At 40.6% G+C, this 22,364-nt stretch overlaps 1 protein-coding gene across 12 annotated transcripts in view; it reads right to left on the bottom strand.

Annotated features, from left to right (window-relative positions):
• Nucleotides 1-22,364, bottom strand: part of ARID1B (AT-rich interaction domain 1B) — a 405,450-nt gene that overhangs the window by 67,651 nt on the left and 315,435 nt on the right. For 9 of the 12 annotated variants that reach the window (XM_056567064.1, XM_056567068.1, XM_056567065.1 and 6 more), the window contains 2 exons: nucleotides 17,691-17,993; nucleotides 12,710-12,838 (listed from right to left, as the gene is read on the bottom strand). In XM_056567064.1, the coding sequence (XP_056423039.1) occupies nucleotides 12,710-12,838; nucleotides 17,691-17,993 (432 nt within the window). The remainder of the gene's footprint in view (nucleotides 1-12,709; nucleotides 12,839-17,690; nucleotides 17,994-22,364) is intronic. The other 3 variants (XM_056567066.1, XM_056567070.1, XM_056567072.1) reach the window with 1 other exon arrangement.

Raw genomic sequence — 22,364 nt, 5'->3', positions numbered from 1 at the left:
AATTATTTACAATTTGTAACATAGACTACTTGTTTACTCCATGTTCCATTAATGATTTATCACACTGTAGGCGTTGATGCATGATCCGGTTACAGGATGGTAGACATTTACTGCAACATGTAACCTCTTACATCTTATTTAGCTGGAGATGGACAATTTTAAAACATTTATGATTTTTTTTTCAACCTAACCTGAAATCACTGCTTTACAATGCAGAATAGAACTCCCAATAGTTTCCAAATAAAGCGCAACTCAATAAATTGGCATCCACTGGAGATTCAGCATTCAGTTATATTGGAAGTGCCAGTTAAAGGAGTTATCCAGGAAAAAACTTTTTATATATATATATATATATATATATATATATATATATATATATATATACTGGCTCCAGAAAGTTAAACAGATTTGTAAATTACTTCTATTAAAAACTCTTAATCCTTTCAGTACTTATGAACTTCTGAAGTTAAAGTTGTTCTTTTCTGTCTAAGTGCTCTCTGATGACACGTGTCTCGAGAAACGCCCAGTTTAGAAGAGGTTTGCTATGGGGATTTGCTTCTAAACTTGGTGTTTCCCGAGACACTTGTCATCAGAGATCACTTAGACAAAAAAGAACAACCTTAACTTCAGAAGCTCATAAGTACTGAAAGGATTAAGATTTTTTTAATAGAAGTAATTTACAAATCTGTTTAACTGTCTGAAGCCAGTTGATATATAAAAAAAAGTTTTTTCCTGGATAACCCCTTTAAGATTAGACTTACCAAGCAGTCACCAAAACTTAAAGGGTTTATCCAGAAAAAAAACTTTTTTTGATATATATCAACTGGCTCCAGAAAGTCAAACAGATTTGTAAATTACTTCTATTAAATTTTTTTTAATCATTTCCATACTTATGAGCTGCTGAAGTTGAGTTGCTCTTTTCTCTCTAAGTGCTCTCTGATGACACGTGTCTCGGGAACAGCCCAGTTTAGAAGCAAATCCTCATAGCAAACCTCTTCTACTCTGTGCAGTTCCCGAGACAAGCAGAGATGTCAGTAGAGAGCACTGTTGCCAGACCGAAAACAACAACAATTTTTTAATAGAAGTAATTTACAAATCTGTTTAACTTTCTGGAGCCAGTTGATAAAAAAAACAAAAAAAAAAAAGTTTTTTCCTGGAATACCCCTTTAAGCTGGTCATATGTATGTTTACAGCTGAATCCACCATCAGCATTTGCCAACAACATGCGAATGATGGAAATTCAACAGCCTCTACTATCAGGGAAGAGAAGGGTAGGACATGCTGGCAGCCAAATTGCTTATGGCATCTTTTTCCTGCTTGTTTAACCCAAGTATGTAGATTTATGTGGAGGTTATAAAAAATTGTTATTAGATGAAGTAATGGTGTTATGTGTAATTGTTGATATGATCTGAAAATGTCCTAATCTGATGAATATTATACCCATAAAAAAGTCTGATCAACTTTGAGGATCAATATGGATAATAAGTTAGGTGGTGCCAGCGCTATAGCGCTGGCACCACCTAACTTATTATCCATATTGATCTCAAAATTAATGGCTTAGCAGGGAGCCATTGAGGGGTGTCGTAGCAGTTGCCATTAACCCATTAGCGCCAGTGTTCCTAAAATTTGAGCTTTAAACTTTGAGAATCAGTTTGCAGAAAACAAACTTCTTTTGTATTTACATGTGAAGAGCAGATAGGTACATAATGACAGAATCTCGTGTGACAATCTCGTGTGACAGAATCTCGTGCGACAGTCTCGTGCCACAATCTCGTGCGACGACAGAATCTCCTGCGACGACAGAGTCTCGTGCGACGACAGAGTCTCGTGCGACGACAGAGTCTCATGCGACAATCTCGTGCAGCGACAGAGTCTTGTGCGGCGACAGAGTCTTGTGCGGCGACTGAATCTCGTGCGGCGACTGAATCGTTTCATTGCTCTGTGTAAATGCATTGTGTGCCTAGGCACATACAAAATCACTTGCCATATACAGTATTTGTAGAATTTTTTTTTTTTTAAACGCTCTTTACTGTGCCCGCAGTATTAATTATGAGGGAAGACAACATTATCGAAAGGGAAAAAGAAGCCTGGTACTTCGCAAAGTGCATGATGAACAAAGAACCACAGTACTTTTCAGATGGGAGATGAAGGGTATATTTAGTTCATGGTCAGCAAAATCCACTGAGCAAGGATAACAAAACTCTCGAAAAATAAACGTATAAATTCCTTTGCTACAAAGCAAAATGAAAAGCCTGACCTGGCACAACACAGTCGTAAGAGTTTTAGATGGCTACAAAATGTGTCCTTGCGTAACCACAAGATTGTCCTGCTCTGCAGAATATAAAAGGTAAATGGAACAGCAATAGCATTGAGGCACCAAGCTTTATCACGTCATTAAATGAGATTTCTAGCTGTAATAAAAACATGCTTAAAACCTTGCAGATGGCTGTCTTGCGGGGTTCACGTCCAACTGACATTTTGCTGACCAGAGAAGGTCACAAATACAAAGAACAACCGCTTTGTTTGGTAAAGCGAAAGACAACCAAGTCCTGTTTTTCGGGGTCAGAAATGTTATCATTGCTAGGGTAAACCCTAGTAATGCTAGGGAAAGAGACACATTTCATGTTTACATTTACACATAAAGGCTTGGTATACAGCATTCAGGATTAAAGGGGTTATCCAGGAAAAAAACTTTTTTTTTATATATCAACTGGCTCCAGAAAGTTAAACAGATTTGTAAATTACTTCTATTAAAAAATCTTAATCCTTTCAGTACTTCTGAGCTTCTGAACTTAAGGTTGTTCTTTTCTGTCTAAGTGCTCTCTGATGACACGTGTCTCGGGAACCGCCCAGTTTAGAAGAAAATCCCCATAGCAAACCTCTTCTAAACTGGGCTTTTCCCGAGACATGTGTCATCAGAGAGGACTTAGACAGAAAAGAACAACCTTAACTTCAGAAGCTCATAAGTACTGAAAGGATTAAGATTTTTTAATAGAAGTAATTTACAAATCTGTAGAGCCAGTTGATATATAAAAAAAAGTTTTTCCTGGAATACCCCTTTAAGATTATTTTAGCTTCACCAAGAATTTTTCCATTCATTGCCAGCAAGTTTAGTTTAGTTTGGATTGGATGCAAGAAGGAAACAAATATGGCTTATACACAGGCTGACAGGATACAGATGTCGATCGCTGATCGAGTCTTCACAAGGCTCAATCACTTATGCAGCCCTTTAAATTCATTATTATAGACCGCACATCCTGTTTACACAGATTGATATGTGGCAGATAAAGAATTTTTATGGCTACAGACAATTGCTGATCATTGGCCCTTTTACATTGTCTGATTATCAAAAATATTCAATTATCCAATAATCTGTCCATATAAAGGGGCCTCAAAATATTGTATATATCAAACTCCAGCTTAAAAGTGACCCACTAGCGAATAAATACAGGGAATAAATGCTGACGTCACCTAACTGCATACTGGGAATAAATGCTGACGTCACCTAACTGCATACTGGGAATAAATGCTGACGTCACCTAACTGCATACTGGGAATAAATGCTGACGTCACCTAACTGCATACTGGGAATAAATGCTGACGTCACCCAACTGCATACTGGGAATAAATGCTGACGTCACCCAACTGCATACTGGGAATAAATGCTGACGTCACCTAACTGCATACTGGGAATAAATGCTGACGTCACCTAACTGCATACTGGGAATAAATGCTGACGTCACCCAACTGCACACTGGGAATAAATGCTGACGTCACCCAACTGCATACTGGGAATAAATGCTGACGTCACCCAACTGCATACTGGGAATAAATGCTGACGTCACCCAACTGCATACTGGGAATAAATGCTGACGTCACCTAACTGCATACTGGGAATAAATGCTGACGTCACCTAACTGCATACTGGGAATAAATGCTGACGTCACCTAACTGCATACTGGGAATAAATGCTGACGTCACCTAACTGCATACTGGGAATAAATGCTGACGTCACCTAACTGCATACTGGGAATAAATGCTGACGTCACCTAACTGCATACTGGGAATAAATGCTGACGTCACCTAACTGCATACTGGGAATAAATGCTGACGTCACCTAACTGCATACTGGGAATAAATGCTGACGTCACCTAACTGCATACTGGGAATAAATGCTGACGTCACCTAACTGCATACTGGGAATAAATGCTGACGTCACCTAACTGCATACTGGGAATAAATGCTGACGTCACCTAACTGCATACTGGGAATAAATGCTGACGTCACCTAACTGCATACTGGGAATAAATGCTGACGTCACCTAACTGCATACTGGGAATAAATGCTGACGTCACCTAACTGCATACTGGGAATAAATGCTGACGTCACCTAACTGCATACTGGGAATAAATGCTGACGTCACCTAACTGCATACTGGGAATAAATGCTGGGAATAAATGTCACCCCCTGAACATGATTTTTCAAGTCAATTAACTTTCAAGCTAGATAATAGTAAAGACCTTATTTAATAATCCCGTTAATTACTACCTTAGGCTACACAGATATTTAGAGAAAATGTAATTACCGCCATAATAATAAGGTAATAGCATGTAAAGGGGGTAAACATACATTCACCTCCTTAAAAAATGTCACTCCTGAGTGACTGTTCATTTGTATGGAGAGGGTTTCTTTGCTGGTTCTCCGGTTGTGCAGTGGTATACTGTGTACATGTGGTGCTTTGTTGGTTTTGTACACCTCTAGGACTTGGAATGCAGAAACTGTTGGGCCATGGTACTTGGCGGAGAAACCATGCTCTGTCACAAAAGCTGGCAGTAAGGATGGTTGGCTTCTCATCTGTCAATTTACAATTTATTCAGAGCCAATGTAGCCCCAAGAAGAACCTAATAGGTGCCAACATGGGTGTTTGTTACAAGGTGTGTTGCTTAAATGTTGTGCCACAATGCTGACAGGAGAGCCAGGTAAATAAAAGTAGATAAAAGGTGTGATTTGGCTCCAGTGTGCACATATGGTGTCAAGTAAACGTGTTTGGTCAGTGATGAGCGAAGTTACAGTGATTCGATTTGTCACAGACTTCTCGGCTCGGCAGTTGCTGACTTTATCCTGCATAAATGAGTTCAGCTTTCAGGTGCTCCGGTGGGCTGGAAAAGGTGGATACAGTCCTGGGAGACTCTCTCATCTCTCCTAGGACTGTATCCACCTTTTTCAGCCCCCCGGAGCACCTGAAAGCTGAACTCATTTATGCAGGCTAAAGTCAGCAAATGCCGAGCCGAGAAGTTTGTGACGAATCGAATTATTGTAACTTAGCTCATCTCTAATTGTTAGGCCTGAAGACTTCCCATTGAAGGCACATGAGTGAACTGGAGGCTTGAAGGAACTAAAACCTGAAAGTGACTTGTACATAAAGTACACCCTGTGGGAGGTGGAGTGTGCGTATTTAATATTTATTTATATAGCGCACACAAATTCTGCAGAGCAGTACACTAAAATTGACTCCAGTCCCCATTAGGGCTCACAATCTAAATTAATTTATCAGTATGTTTTGGAGTGTGGGAGAAAACCAGAGTACTCAAAGGAATGATACAAACTCGTTGCAGATGTTGGAATTTGAACCTAGGACCCCAGTGCTGCAAGGCAACAGTGTTAACCACTAAGCCACCGTGGTGCCATGTAAGAGAAATTGGAATAAAGGCCTAAAAATAAATAGGCCTGAGGAGATTAAATTTGTCACCCAGCAAAGGCTAATGTCCAGAAAACCACTAGAACCATCATTCCGAGAGGAAGAGTTGGGGAGTGTTCAGAGCTTATTTCCCTTGGTCATGCAAGTATCATGATTATACTCCATGATACAATGCATTGCAAAGTCTTCAGACCTTTTCACTTTTTATAATTTTGTTATGTTGAGACCAGAAAATGACTGTCTACAGTCCCAGTCTAACCGAAGAGAACTTGAGAGGTTCTGCAGAGACCAATGGCAGAAAAATCCTTAAAGGGGTACTCTGCCCCTAGACATCTAAGATGTCTGATAGCGGGAGTCCCGCCACTGGTGACCACCTTAATCTCCCTGCTGCACCCGGCGTTCGTTTAGAGCGTCGGGTGCAGTGACGGATGCTCGTGACATCACAGTCACGTCCCGCTCGTGAAGTCACGGCCACACCCCTTCAATGCAAGTGTATGGGAGGGGGCGTGACGGCCATCACGCTCCCTCCCATAGACTTGCATTAAGGGGGCGTGGTCATGACATCACGAGTGGGGCGTGACTGTAACATCACGAGCCTCCGCCCTGCATTGCCAGCCATTCGGCACGGAGCAAAGTTTGCTCTGTGCACCAGATGTCTGGAGTGCTGCAGCCTAGATCGCGGGGGTCCCCAGTGGCAGGACCCCCGGGATCAGACATCTTATCCCCTATCCGTTGGATAGGGGATAAGATGTCTAGGGGCGGAGTACCCCTTTAAATCCAGGTGTGCAATACTCGTGGCATCATACCCAAGACGACTGGAGGCTGTAATCTCTGCCAAAGAAACATCAACTAAGTACTGAGTAAAGGATCTGCCATATTTTATGTTTTTCTTAACAATAAATTAGCAAAGATTTCTAACATTCTGTTTTCACTTTGTCATTATTGGGGTGCTGAGGGCAGATTGATGGGGGGGGGGGGAATGTGATTATTTGTTTTATTTTAGAACAAGGCTGCAACATAACAAAATGTGAAAAATGGGAAAGGGTCTGAAAACTTTCAGAATGCATAAAACTACATTACCTCTCACCTACTTAATTTTAAGAGGTCAGACCTGCTGTAAAACTAGCTTTCAATACATCATTTTATTAAATAAAGGAATTTCTTGAAACAACAGACATGTGCCCTATACCTATATTTATATGGCAAATATATTGGACTCAGAAATGGTGATCGCAAATAAATAATAAATAAATGAACATGGGCAAGTTGTCATGCTGGCTAACTAGCGGCTGTAGCTGTCTGCAATGTCAGCTTTAGTCTATGGTCTATTAGTCCCTTGCATTCATTTAACCCCTTTGTCCTAAGACAGATACTTGTCTAAAAGTAGATCCGATATGCAGTATATCTTCTGTCAATGTTACAGTGTATCAGCTGACATATTTGAGATCAGCATCAATATGCATGTGCCCCTATTTTTCCCATAAAAATATTTACCTGTTTCATCCAAATACACTCAAAGACAACAAAAAAATAATGCTTCAGAAAGGAATTCCTTGAAAATAATAAAACTATGTGCGAATATAATGAGGATATATGTAAGTGATCACACTTTAAGGCTATGTTCACACACTAGAATTTCTGCATGGAATTCTGCATCAAAATTCTGCATGAATTTATAGCCAATAAACTTCAATGCGATTTCGCTGTCCTATTCACACAGCAGAATTTCCGCTGCAGGAATTCCATTAAAGTGAATGGGCTATAAGTTCATGCAGAATTCTGTGCAGAAATTCTGCTGTGTGAACATAGTCTTATGTAGAGGTAAAGTTTAATGGGGAAAACTGTGAGGCTGTAGTATCCTGTTGGTCTGCCTATAGCCTGGATACAGGACGACATATGGTTGAGTATGGAGGCCTAAAGCTCCTGTATGACATCCTGCAGCACACTTGCCCACAGATGTTAAAGACTGGCAAGTAGAGCCTGCACACTCATAGGTTGCAGTAGCGGTCTTACCGTAAATGCTCAATAAACCGTTAATCTGGCAACCAGAATTTATACTCACCTGTCCCTGCCGCTCCGGACCGTCACCGCTGCCCTGGTTGTCGCCCTCCATCGCTGCCGCCACGTCCCCGGGATGTCCCCGCTGCTCCGGACCGTCTCTGCTGGCCGAGATCGTCGCTCTTCATCGCCGTCATCACGTTGCTGCGCATGCCGCTCCTATTGGATGACGGGACGGCGTGTGCAGCGACGCGATGAAGACTAAGGAGAGCGACGGCGATGCAGCGGAGCCCGAAGAGGACGGTCCGGAACGTCAAGGACAGGTGAATGACCATCACCGGACCCCACAGGGCACCTTAAACTGGTATCCGGTGGCAGCTGAAGCAGTCTGCGCTGCCGGATAGCCGTTTATGCGATGGCCCCGACATACAAATGCATCATATGTTGATGCTGCCTTCAACATGCGATGGCCGCTGAGAGGCCATTGTATGTTGAAATTATCGTATGTCGGTGCCATCGCAGGTCGGAGAAACACTTTATTGAAGAAGCTAAACAGCTGAATGAGGGTGGTTCTGGAAATCAGTCCCCCATCAACCCACATAATATTGATGCCATATCTTGAAAATAACCATAATAGGTCTTCTTACCTTCTCCATTCCACTCTTCTGAGATACATCTGTATGGTCTGCCTTCTGGAAGACTATACAAATGAATTGCAGATAACAATGATCAGTGCTATGCCTTTGCATAGCACTGAGCATCAATAGTCCATAGATTGCTATAAATAGTCCCTTGCAATAGAGATGAGCGAACTTACAGTAAATTTGATTCGTCACGAGACTCTTTCCTAGGACTGTATCCACCTTTTCCAGCCCACCGGAGCACCTGAAAGCTGAACTAATTTATGCAGGATAAGTCATCAACTGCCGAGCCGAGAAGTTCGTGACGAATCGAATTTACTGTAAGTTCGCTCATCTCTACCTTGCAAGAAAAAAAAAAAGTAAAGTAAAAAAAGTAATGTTTAAAAAAAACTAAAAACTAAAAAAATATTTTAATAATAAAACAAAAAAGTAAAATAATAAATAAAAACATCGCCGCATGCGGGAATGTCCACTCTAATAAAATATAATGTTAATGATCCCGGAAGGTGAATATTGTTAACGTAAAAAAAAAATACCAAATTCCAAAATTATAGATTTTTAGTGACATTACATCCTAGAAAAATGGAATAAAAGTGACCAAAAAGTTACATATATGCAAATGTGGTACCAATAAAAATGATCGATCACTGTACAATAAATAAGCTCTCATACAGCCTCATACACAGATAAAGAGACAGCTATAGGGGTTCAAAATACGAAAATTTTAAACACTTTCTTTTTTGTTGAAATTTTCCACCACAAAAATTTTTTTTTCACGTGCCTTACACTTTACGTTAAAATTAAAGGTTTCACCACAAGGTACAATTGGTCGTGCAAAAAACAAGCCCTCTGGGTCTGTGGACGGAAAAATAAAAGTTATGTCTCTTGAAAGGAGAGGAGGAAAAAACTAAAACACATAAATTAAAATTGTCATCAAGGCCAAAATCAGCTGTGTCCTTATAGGGTTAAAGCCACTTTATCCATATTATGTTAGGAAACTATAATATCAGCCTTGTTATTTAAAAATACACCATGCTAAAATTGCCAAATGCCCATGACAATATGAGAATTAAAATTTTGATTGGTATGTCCACTCACAACTGTGATAAAAACCAAGGCAAAAAAAAGTGCCATGCTCACACTTTAACCCCTTAATGACCAAGCCCATTTTCACCTTAAGGATCAGGCCAATTTTATTTTTGCGTTTTCGTTTTTTCCTCCTTGCCTTCTAAAATCCATAACGCTTTAATTTTTCCATCTACAGACCCATATAAGGCTTGTTTTTTGCGTGACCAATTGTACTTTGTAATGAAACCTCTCATTTTACCATAAAATGTACGGCGAACCCCAAAAAAAATAAATTTAAGGAGGAAAATTTCAATGAAAACCAAAAGTTTGCACATTTTGGAGGGTTTTGTTTTCACACTCTACACTTTACAGTAAAAATGACATGTGTTCTTTATTCTGTGGGTCAATACGATTAAAATGATACCCATGGCTAGATACTTAAAAATTTTTGTACCGCTTAAAAAAAATCTAAAAATTTTTGTACAAAATCAGTAATCTAAAATCGCCCTATTTTGACCACCTATAACTTTTTCATTTTTCCGTATATAGGGCGATATGAGGGCTAATTTTTTGCGCTGTCATCTGTAATTTTTTTTAGATACCACATTTGCAATATAAAACTTTTAGATCATTTTTTATTAATTTTTTTTGAATAAAATGTGACAAAAAAGCATCATTTTTGGACTTTTAAAATTTTTTACGTTTACGCCATTCACCATACGGGATCATTAACATTATATTTTGATAGTTCGGACATTTACGCACGCGGCGATACCAAATATGTTTATTAAAAAAAAATGTTTATGCTTTTTGGGGGTAAAATGGGAAAAACGGACAATTTTCATTTTTATTGGGGGAGGGGATTTTTCACTTTTTTTTACTTTTTATTTTTACATATTTCAACTTTTTTTTTTTTTACACTTCATAGGGGACTATCTATAGCAATCCTTTGCTTGCTAATACTGTGCAGTGCTATGCATAGGACACAGCACAGTATTATCGGTGATCTTCTGCTCTGGTCTTCTCGATCGCAGACCAGAGCAGAAGACCCCCAGAGACGGCCGGAGCTGGGTAAGGGGACCTCCAGCTGTCATGCTGGATGAACGGATCCCCGCGGCAGCGCTGTGGGCGATCCGATCATCCAATCAAAGTGCTGCAATGCCGCAGATGCCGTGATATGTATTGATCACGGCATCGGAGGGGTTAATGGCGGACATCTGCAGGATCGCGGATGTCGGCCATTACGGGCGGGTCCCCGGCTGCTAGCACCCTTCCGATGCTCGCGGTCATACACATGACGTAAATGTACGTCCTGGTGCGGGAAGTCCCGCCAAACCAGGACGTACATTTACGTCCATGGTCGTTAAGGGGTATTCCAGGATTTTCTTTATTTGACTATACTACAGGGGCTGTAAAGTTAGTGTAGTTCATAGTATAGTGTCTGTACCTGTGTGTGATAGTTTTCTCACAATTCTTCTGTGTTTTCCCCCCCAATATTTATTTTTACCAGCATACAAAATTACTGTTGTCTCAGATTTTCCCAGGTAGCAATGCGGTCGAGACCTGACTCACTAGTCACCTGATGACAGGGAGCCTTGTCTGCTTCAATGGATGGAGCGATCGCTTGGTGGGAGAGAGATCAATCTACAACTAATGCAAAAGCTGTAGCTCATTTATGTTTAAATGGGTGGGGTGGCTGATGTGTAGGAGGGAGGGAAATGGAATTATGTGATTTGCAATAAAAAAAAGAAAAGTCAAACAGGAAATACCAGTTCTGAAAAAGCTAGCCACAGTGTTATGGTAATCTCACAACATAGCCATTTAGCCCCAAGACAAGCGCAGATCCTTCCTAAGCATGTCCATTACTGTCTGCCAGGTACGTACTAAAATCACCTTATGGTGGATAACCCCTTTAAGGTTTCCACTTTCAGGAAACTGTATATTCACTGCCGTTTTTAAAAGGGGCATTCATGAGAGTTGGTTTCTGTCTAATTATGCTCAGCGCACTGATAAATAGAAAAGAAAATATACTTAGCCTACCGGCTCCCCTGCTGTCCACGCTGCACAGTATTTCCTTATATCTGTGTCAGCACAAGGACCTAAGGTGGCTAAATGGGAAGGTCCTTGTGCCAACACCAACACATAGGAAGACAGTTCAGCTGGGACCAACAATGAGACAGCAGCAGAAGGGTAGGGGTAAATATAGAAATATTGAGTTTTTCTCTATATAACTGCATCATGAGCACACTTAGAAAGAAATATTCTGGAATACCTTCTTCTTTTCTTTTTTTCTCCCCTATACTGGACCCCTGTGAATGTGAGTCTAAGGAATTCATGTACAGATTTGGTTCAAAGATTGATATATGATTATTCTGGTTAGGACTATCTATAGATAAAAACTACGGTATGAAATGCTACAAAAAATATTTAAAATTAAGGAGAAAGCTAAAAAGGCAACATTGGATATGAAAAAGTGCTGTTTGTTGCATAGGCCTCTTAATAGTATTTTTTTAAACTAAAGCCAAGAATGTTACTTGCTCTTTATATAAGGACATGTAATGTGTATTTTTCTTCTTTATGTCCAGTGTTCTATGACCCCGAAACAAAAGGCTAAATAAGCGTTTTCTTTTCAGTGCTTCAGTCTGCATGAATGATAACTCTGTGACCTAAAGAATTCAGAAACTGACAAACCACATAAACGACTTGAGAAGAAGCAACAAATACAAAAGCATGTCTAATCTTTCTGGAAAAAGACAAGATCATTGTCCTCTTTAGAAGCTCAAAGAAACAGAAGAACACTGTACGATGTATAAATTCAAGGTCAAAGACACCTCTCTTGAAAAAGTCAGTTCTGAGTAACCGGAGCAGAGAATATTGCATTCATGGTAACCATGTATGATACAAAACACTTTTCTCAGACAAAAACATATAATAAGACAATCACAAAAGGCAACAAGTGAAATGAGTGGCACAGTTCTTGTGAGGGACCATCACAGCCACCCTTGCAGGCATGAAGGGTAGAAAGACCAGGAGCCATGCGGGATGCTGTGGCAATGCCTAATAGACATGCACTTCCTATCATCCAGGTTAGTAACAATACAACTTGCGGGTGTTAAGTTGTTGTAAAACCTCCACTGCTAGCAATCACACCATGGCAGGGAATACATGCCACAAAAAGGCAAAGAAGAAGCACAGAGTCAGTACGCAAACAGTTAATACACACACAAAAAAAACATATGTGAAAAGAACAAACAGAACAAAAAACTAATGGCCAGTTTCCCAAAGCAAGGACAGTTCTACCTACCCGTACTGATCAGGCTGATGCATCATTGGAACCTGAGAGTTGCCATAGTTGGGATGCTGTGAGGAAAACATGGGGCGTCCGCCAGCCCCAGACTGGCTGGGATAAGAAGGTGACCTAATGTATGGTGGCCTAAAGCAGGACAAAGAACAGGCTACTTTGGATATGCACTTTAATCAAATGAGCCAAATAACATCTACCAGCAGAAATACCCGAGAGACAAAAATCAGACAAGTAACATTTTATAATATAAGGAAAGCTCAACAGGGAATGCTAACAGAATCTTTAGAAATTAACTTCCCCTTTAAGGGATTTCTAAGGTGAACTGACCATAATTTCAGCCATACTTCTCAATGTTTTTTATAGCCTATGATTTATGTAATTTATATTATGAACGTTAAAATATATTTAATATTTTGTAAAAACAAAACAGAGTGTTTAGTAAAAACATTAGTGCCTGGAACCTCCAAAATAGAAAGCTATAATAAGGAGAAGTCAAAAATTGAATATTCATTTAGTTTGAGAATTTATCACTAGTACATGATTCTTAAGTTAGTATTACAAAAAAAAAAATTACATTGTTCAAAAAGATTGGCACATATTTAAGTAGCCTATTACATGGCTTGAGTATTATTCTGGCATAACCACAGAAAAGATTGCTGGATTTTTCATGTGACCCCTTCATCACTGTCGGCCAAACATCACTATTACACAGGGAGATGTGCGGTTGACCAACAGTGGTTGTCAAACCTGTTTAAAAGATTTCTTGGACTATTACACAATATTTAGCTGATAACTGCCCCGTATAAATGAATCTTTAAACTAGGGGCATCTGTAAGTTTCTTTATAATGACTCATTAAACTATGTAATCAAACCCTCTTGGGAACAATACCAAAGGCTGTAAACGTGGGCATAGCCTTCAAATGAAAAGGCCCTGTCCCAAGTCTCTAAGTATGAGAAGAAAAGCAGTGCTACAGTGGTAATATAGGGTCTAGACTTGTTAAAGGGGTATTCCAGGCAAAACCTTTTTTTATCTATATCAACTGGCTCCAGAAAGTTAAACAGATTTGTAAATTACTTCTATTAAAAAATCTTAATCCTTCCAATAGTTATTAGCTTCTTAAGTTTTCTGTCTAACTGCTCAATGATGATGTCACGTCCCGGGACTTGAGTCATCAGAGAGCAGTTAGACAGAAAACAACAAGTCAACTTCAGAAGCTAATAACTACTGGAAGGATTAAGATTTTTCCATAGAAGTAAATTACAAATCTGTTTAACTTTCCGGAGCCAGTTGATATATAAAAAAAAGTTTTGGCCTGGAACACCCCTTTAATGTGCATGCAATGGTCATTTTCAATATGAATTACTTACCACTTTTAGCCTCTATACCTTATGTAATATTTATTTTTTGGGTTATAAGTTATAAGTCTAAACCAATAACTTCTGATGAAATGCTAAGAAAAATGGAGCGTGTTAAATAGCTTGAATTAAAAACTTAAATAAATGAAGTATAACAAATAAACAAAAAATAGTCTTGGAACACATTCAATCAAAAGTTATGTGGAAGAAATTGCCAATTCCAAACCTACCAATTACATGTTTGCTGTACATCTAGAATTGATGGGCTACTTTTATGTCCCACAAAACAACATAAACGGATGTATTCTATACAGTAAAGTTGTACAGAAATTACTTGCAGTGGCATAACCATTTGTTGATGACAAACTGTGCCCCAACTGTTGCTGTAAGCATACTTGTGTGAGAACGCGATGGCCAACAGTGACACACAAATGACTTTAGCTCTCTCCGCCGGAGGAAACCACCATTTATCTGCAACCTTTTATGTGTGCAGTTTAAACACGATGGTGTAGCTGAAGCTGTAACATATCAAAACCATCCCAAAACCCTAAAACAGATGAAAGGCAATACCTATTTTCAACAGATCTAATATTATGTGACAGTCCTAACATAGCTAGTAAAGGACAAGCATTTGTATTGCTACTTAAACTTTATTTGTTGTAATGCAGGTTATAAACATTCTTCTGTTTCAATGTCCTTTAGGGTGCATTCACACGTACAGGATCTGTGGCAGATTTGATGCTGTGTTCAATCATCTAGTTACATTGATAGCTGCAGCATCAAATCTGCAGCAGATCATGTACATGGGAATCTATCCTTAAAGGGGTACTCCGGCACTAAACATCTTATGCCTTATCAAAAGGATAGGGGATAAAGATGTTAGATCGCAGGGACCTGCGCTCTCTCCTCCAGATCGCTCTGTGGCTGATAACAGGTGGTGCAGGGGACAGAGTATGGTGATGTCACGGCTCCGCCCCTCATGATGTCATGCTCCGCCCCATCAATGCAAGTCTATGGGAGGGGGCGTGGAAGCCATCACGCCCCATCCCAAAGACTTGCATTGAGGGGGTAGGGTGGGGCATGATGTCATGAGGAGGCGGAGCCATGATGTCACGATACTCTGTCCCCTGCACCGCCTGTTATCAGCCACAGAGCGATCCTCGCTCTGTGTTGCTGAAAAATGGGGGTGCTGCAGGAGAGATAGCAGGGATCCCCGCAATCTAACATCTTATTCCCTATCCTTTTGATAGGGGATAAGATGTTTAGTGCTGGAGTAAACCTTTAATGTGTTTTATCACATTCAATTCACTGATCTCTTCCCTGCCTAGCTACATGAACACAAGACTATGGTTTGCAACCTGTTTTAGTTTTCACCATGGTCAGGTCCTGTCTATCATAGCATGGAAAGTGAAGGAAGTGAAGAAATCTAGTGTAGAAAGGTCAGAAATACAGAGGAAGCATGGAAGATTAGACCATTGCACTGCTAAGACCAGGGAAATTGGTGCTTTATAGAAATGATTTTGGCATTTCGTTTAAATGAGATACACATCAAATGGATCTCAGGGTCCTTCAAAACCTACCCGTAAAAGATCTGTCTAGCAACATCTGTCTGTAATGTGATATTGTAGGTGGTATTGCAGCTCATACACTGTTCACATTTGGACAATATTTTTCATATGTATTTTTTGTCAAAACCATGAGTGGATCCCAAAATTATACTGTCAACATATATACTTTTTTGGCTAAGATCAAATCTTCACTATGTACTTGAGGTCTTTAAAGAGGACCTGTGAACATCCCACCAAAAATGAGATTCAATTATATGCTTAACATAGTTTAGGGCGCCCTAATCACACAGCTATTTTACAGTTTCCTGATAAGCCCTTCAGTTCCTGAGATATGAGGGTTTATAGTTTGTCTGACAATTCATGGAATCAGATGGGTGTGAACTTAATTTTATTAATGAGGTGAATATCAGGTGATGGACAGGATTATACAGTCAAAGCATGAATTAGGAATCCTGCCCAGTCACTCCCATTATTAAAATTAAGTACACGCCCATCTGACTGATTCCCTGAACTCTCAGAAAAAAAAAGAATCCTCATATCTCTGGAACTGGAGGGCGTATATTGTAAAAATGTGTAGAATCAGGGCACCTTATGCTATTTTTTGGGGAAGAGACATAAAAGAAGTGACCAGTGGACGGCCTCTTGTGTGTTACCCAGGTGACTCTAGATCTCAGCATTGGGACAGAGCAGAAGAAATAGCCCTTAGAGACTGGCTGCTCACCTACAGTGGTAAACAGGTGTAAACCCCTATCCAGTGGGGTATTAAATACAGGGAAATAGTTGCTTGGTGTTGGTTGCAGGAAATGGAGATCCAATCATGGTGTGCAAAGATGGAAGTGTGAGGAGAAAAAAAAAACCACTCTGTCATTTTCCAAATAGTAAGCAGAATCCAGAGCAGCGACGACTTTAAAGTAATAAACTTGAATTTATTGTTGAACAAAAAACAACAAACAACGAGATTTCGCATTTTGGGGGCAGTCTCCACCTTCCTCTGATTTGAGGAAGGGGGAGACTGCTCCCAAAATGCATCAACTCCTTGTTTGTTGACAAAAAATAAAAAAAATGGGACATTGGTGAGCCAATAACTTTTGAAAGATGCATTTTCCAAAATTAAATAACAGTGGAATTTCAGTAATATCTGCTAATGTACATATATTTATGCAGGGGGGAAACCCCATTTGCAGCTTTAACATTCACACCCCATTAGATCTGGTCAACTAATGAATGTGATAAACAGATACAAGTACAAACACAACAGTCATTATGTCCAAGCTACATTACAGTCTTAATATACCCAAACATACTGACAATTTCAACCACAATGATCATGACACATACAGTAGATCCACAGATCCAGTTGAGGTAACCAGTTATTTATAAGCCACATTTTTAAGAAGAGATTCTGTAAGGCTATGTTACTTTTTAGCATCTAAATTTAAGGTCTGTTCTGCACCTTAGAAAAACAGTCATTTTTTTCACCATTAAACTGCATCGAGTTCAATTGGAAAACGTCGTTTGTTCACCTGAAGTTTAACTTTGCAGCCGTAACTAGAACAGTCTTAAAATTAAAAGGTACTTGTCATGACAATCTGGTGGTGGGATATGTGGAAACTGGCAGGCATTCTTGTGGCCCAAGACCTGGTGCGACAGGACGCCATCACAAGACAAAATTCTGGAAGTCCCATAGGTTTTAAATGGAACTTCCAGCAGTTTGACTTGTAATCACGCAACGTCAGGCCAAGTCTTGGTCTACAAGGATGCGGGACGGTTTACAAACATACCACTGCCATATCATCATAACAGGTAACTTTTAAGTGCATAGTACTTGTTTTTGGTTTGGTAATTGTCCAAAAATCAGGGGTTTTGCTGCTGCCTTAAGTAAAGCATTCAGATAAGACTGATCCATTGGACAGCACCACTAATAGCATTAGTCTGAAAACAAAAAGTACAGCTGCACTGAGCTTCAACTTATATGACCATTGTTTGGTAGAAGAAGAATGTGCAAGAAAAGTATATCACAAAGAACAGTATATGATAAACACTTTAGAAAATATACCTATTTTGTGCAGAATTAGCAGCTGCCTGCATCACTGCTGCTGCCGCCTCCTGCGCCTTACGGTTCACAGTAGGCATAGGTGGGCCCATCCCTGGACCTCCTTGTTGAGAGTTTGGAGTCATATTGCCCATGTTTCCAGGATACGGCCTATTCTGTACAGCATTTCCAGGCATCCTTCCCATGTTCATGGAGCTGCTCGGTCCATGTCCATGCATCTGGCTGTTCGCATTCATGGTCATACCTGGGCCAGGACCACTGTAGTTTGTGTTTGGTACTCCAGTATATGATGGTGGTCTTGAGTAACTTCCTTAAATAATGAAGACAAAACAATTTTAGAATGGATTACAATAATCTACATTGTAAAGCAAAGACTGTACAGAATATATACATCAAAAAAGGGGCAACTGTGACAGATGTATATAATGCATTTATAAGGAAATTTCACTACAATGTCCTGTGACAAAAGAAGATTTTCAGGCAGCCTGTAAAAGCCATAGGCAAAACAATGGCTATTTTCGTTTAATTTATTGCAGTTGAAGCAGCATCTCCAGCCTACAGCATGAACCCAATCCCCCCCCCCCCCCCCCGCCAGCAATTCTACACATCAATCACTTAATCATAGTACTCAAGCACTTTAGTGAAGAGGTTAAAATTGGGAATAATAAAAATGCACAAAGCTTTTCGAGGGAAAAAAAAAAAAAAGCTTGAGGGCGCAAGTTAACCTACATTCATTTTTGTATAAAACTTACTACTGAACTTCACTAGGCCTGTGAGGCAGCATGCCAGATTTCAAATCAAAGCCATCACTGATCTTTTTATTTATTTTATTATTTTAGGAATAGAAAATGCACCTTGAGCTTTTTATATGCAGCATTGCTTATTATAAGCCTGTGTCAAGAATTCCGCAAGAGATACTAGGCAGTCTGTCCAAATAATGACAGGCATTGCGCTCAGAGATTCGGCGAGAGGTAGATTGACACATACAGAAGATGAAAGGTTTTCCTGTCAAAGTCTTCCAACCCAACACAATGGAAATCACAAGCCTTATTTCTATACAAGGGCTAGAACACTAGTCTGTATAAAATCTAGTGGTATGTATCTAAATATAACACAAAATGACTGTATAAGAGAACAGATCATTATTCACTGCTACCTACCTCTCCTCCAACCAGAAGTGAACATAAAATCCTAGGAACATTTATGAATAGACATTTATGAGTTTTTGTCTTCCCCTTTTGGAATTTGACAATCTAATATACATCTGCTTAGAGGGACTGTATTTCATTGTTTTAATATTTCCATCAGGATGACCGTTGCAGGTGGCAAGGAGGCGTTTCTTCCCAAGCGAGGAAGAAGTAGCGCTGCTCCGCATAGTGCAAGGACTGTGCATACATGTCTAGTGTAAATGTCACCTCAAATGACATTCATAATTTACAGATCCTGCACCCGATGACATTGATTTTTCAGCATGATAATAAATTTACCTTTTCCCATTTGCTCTTTTCCTTTATTCAGAAAGGGCATTTATCATTAGGATCAAAATGATTAAAAATGATAATGAAAATTGGCTTGGATAATAAGCTCTCTGGAATTATTGATACTGTAACACCTCAGGGGTTCTATGGATCTTGGAATAAGTTTGTTCTATCATCAAACAAATCAGAAAGCAAACACTGTCCGAAGATTGATAAACTGACCTCAACGGAATTATTGATCGATGACAGTCTACAACAGGTGTTAGTTACTGTATATACTCGAGTATAAGCCGGCCCGAATATAAGCTGAGGCCCCTAATTTCACCCCAAAAACCCAGGAAAAGTTATTGACTCAACTATAAGCCTAGGGTGGGAAATACATTATCCCCCCCCCCCCCGTCATCATCCAGACCCCCGTCATTAACACCCCCGTCATCATCACCCTGTCATCATCCCCCTCGTCATCACCCCCCCTTCATCATCACCGCCCGTCAATCTCTTCATCAGTGGTCTTCAACCTGCGGACCTCCAGATGTTGCAAAACTACAACTCCCAGCATGCCCGGACAGCCATCGGCTGTCCGGGCATGCTGGGAGTTGTAGTTTTGAAACATCTGGAGGTCCGCAGGTTGAAGACCACTGTGGCCTCCATCATCATCCAGACCCTCCTTTTGTTTTCTAATCACCTCCCCTCTGTGGGAAGGAAGGGTGAGCTGGTCCGGGCCATCTATGCTGCAGGGACCGTCAGGTGGGGAGGGTTAGTCGTTCCGGGCTGTCCATCTTCACCGGGAGGCCCTCTTCTCTCCGCTCCGGGCTGGCCCCGGACTAGTGATGTTGCCTTGAAGACGATGTACAGGGACATTCATGCGCAAGGACATCAAGGACGTCTGCTGCGCACGGACGTCCCTGTGCGTCGTCGTCAAGGCAACGTCACTAGTCCCGGATCGGCCCGGAGAAGAGGGCCTCCCGGTGAAGATGGACAGCCCAGAACGACTAACCCTTCCCACCGGACGGTCCCTGCAGCATAGATGGCCCGGAACACCTCACCCTTCCTTCCCACCGAGGGGAGGTCAGTAGAAAACTAAAGGGGGGTCTGGATGACAAAAGCTGCAGTGGTCTTCAACCTGCGGACCTCCATATGTTTCAAAACTACAACTTCCAGCATGCCCGGACAGCCGACGGCTTATACTCGAGTATATACGGTACAACAGGTGAGTATTTACCTAACTACCACCAAGCAGACTACAGTATGTAGCAGACTGAGTAAATCTCTCAGAAATTCTTCCTTAGAGTTTGTAATGCAGACAGTATTACCAGTAACAGAAATAGATATGTAAAAAGACTTCCGCATTATACTTGACCACACTGTCATTCCATCTCAATGTGCCTGTAGTCACTAGTGTAAACCTAAAACAGAGTAAACATCTTAATCTTACCCAGTGCCAAAGACAAATAAATACATGAAATAGCACAGAGGGAAATCCAGGAATAAGGAGGCCAGTCATCTTCCTATGCTTCGCTAATGGATTAGTAATTCACTGGCGAGGATTCTGACAGAAAACAGATGGCCTAAAACATTAAAGACAATGAATCCAGCAGCTGCCTGGCTGGCCCATATCAGCTGGACGTGTCACAAAGCCAAGTCCGGGTGCCCACACACTTGTAGATGTGGGTTCAGGCTGGCATCCGTAAAAGGAGAAAGTAGCAGCCAAACGCTTCTCCCAGACGAGATACCCTGCAGATGAGACTGCTCATTTAACCCCACCTAACCGTGCTAATGCAAATATTTTATATACATTTATATTAAACCAAGGGACTGAAAAAAATATAGTAAATGCAATTATATAAATATATACTAACAATTATGTTTAGTTTATGTTGTCTGATCACAGTTTAGCTTTTAAGTCTAACTGGACACCAATCTGTATAACATATTGGGCTCTATTTTTTTATTTCACCGCAGAAAACAGGTAAGCAATGGTTCTCTGGTAAACCCTTCTCTCTGTTACACCACCTCCAGCAATGACAAGTCACATGTCAATGTGACTGGTCCGCAGAGGTCGGCTGTACAAGAGAGCAGTGCGGGTCCAGGAAAGCATTGCTGCTGAAGCCTCAGGAAATTGCTAATGATTTTTATTTTAAATGGGTTTTATTTTATATATGCCTCCCTGTGGACTAAAAACTAAAAAGACAGCATACTCGCCCTCACCTAATCCTCTGTGGCTGGCATTCTGTCTGTACCTGGTCCCTGTTGTACTTTTCTTTTTTCTGCTTTCAAAGATGTTTTATGCAAGCAGAAGCAGCCCTCTTGTCCCAGTAAGAGGTTAAGAGGGTAGGTCCTGCCTGCACAACCCGTCATTAGGGATGCAACGAAATTTCGGCTGATTGAATTTTCTGCCGAAAATTCCGGGGGGCGTGGCTTAACCACTTCACGAACACATTCCACATTCATGAACGTCATGGGTCGGGTGAGGACATGAGGCAGACCCGCGGGTCAGGTTCGTGTCATACACAGGAGATGCCTGCTGCTGTCAGCAGCTGAAATCTGCCTGTAATGACGGACATCGGAGTAATAGTCGTCGACCATACCGCGCAGACCCCTGCTAATTCTCGTGGCGGGGGGGGGGGGGGGGGTACCACTAATAGCCGACATGCGGTGATCGCCACGGACGGCTATTAACCCTTTAGATTGCTGCTGTCAAAGAGGACAGTAGCGTCTAAAGGCACAAGTAAATGTTTCCTGGTGGTCCAGTGGGGTGGATCGCCCGCCTGCAGCGAGATTACGGGAGAGGGAGGACGGGACGATCCACTGTAGAGGTAGCTGGAGGGCTTACCTCTGCATCATTGGTGTACGTGGCTCTTCATTTGATTGAGCCTGGCCAAACAGGCTTAACCCAATGAGAACAGATCACAGAGATCAATGGACTTCTATGGAACTCCATTGATTTGTATGAAGAATCTAATGATTCCTCCTAAGAGTTCCCTAAGTAGACTAATAAAGTTTAAAAAATAAGTTAAATAAAAGTTTAAAAAACACACATTAACCCATTCCATATCAAAAGTTTAATTCATCCTCCTTTTCCATATAAAAAATAATAAAAATAAACATATTTGGTATTGCCACGTACATAATCGTCCCAACTATTAAATTATTATGTTTCTGATCCTGCATAAATGTTTTTTTCATTTTTTTTCAGTTT

Source organism: Hyla sarda, chromosome 3 (genome assembly GCF_029499605.1).
Source record: "Hyla sarda isolate aHylSar1 chromosome 3, aHylSar1.hap1, whole genome shotgun sequence".
NCBI classification, from domain to species: Eukaryota; Metazoa; Chordata; class Amphibia; order Anura; family Hylidae; genus Hyla; species Hyla sarda.
This window is presented reverse-complemented; position numbering and strand designations above follow the sequence as displayed.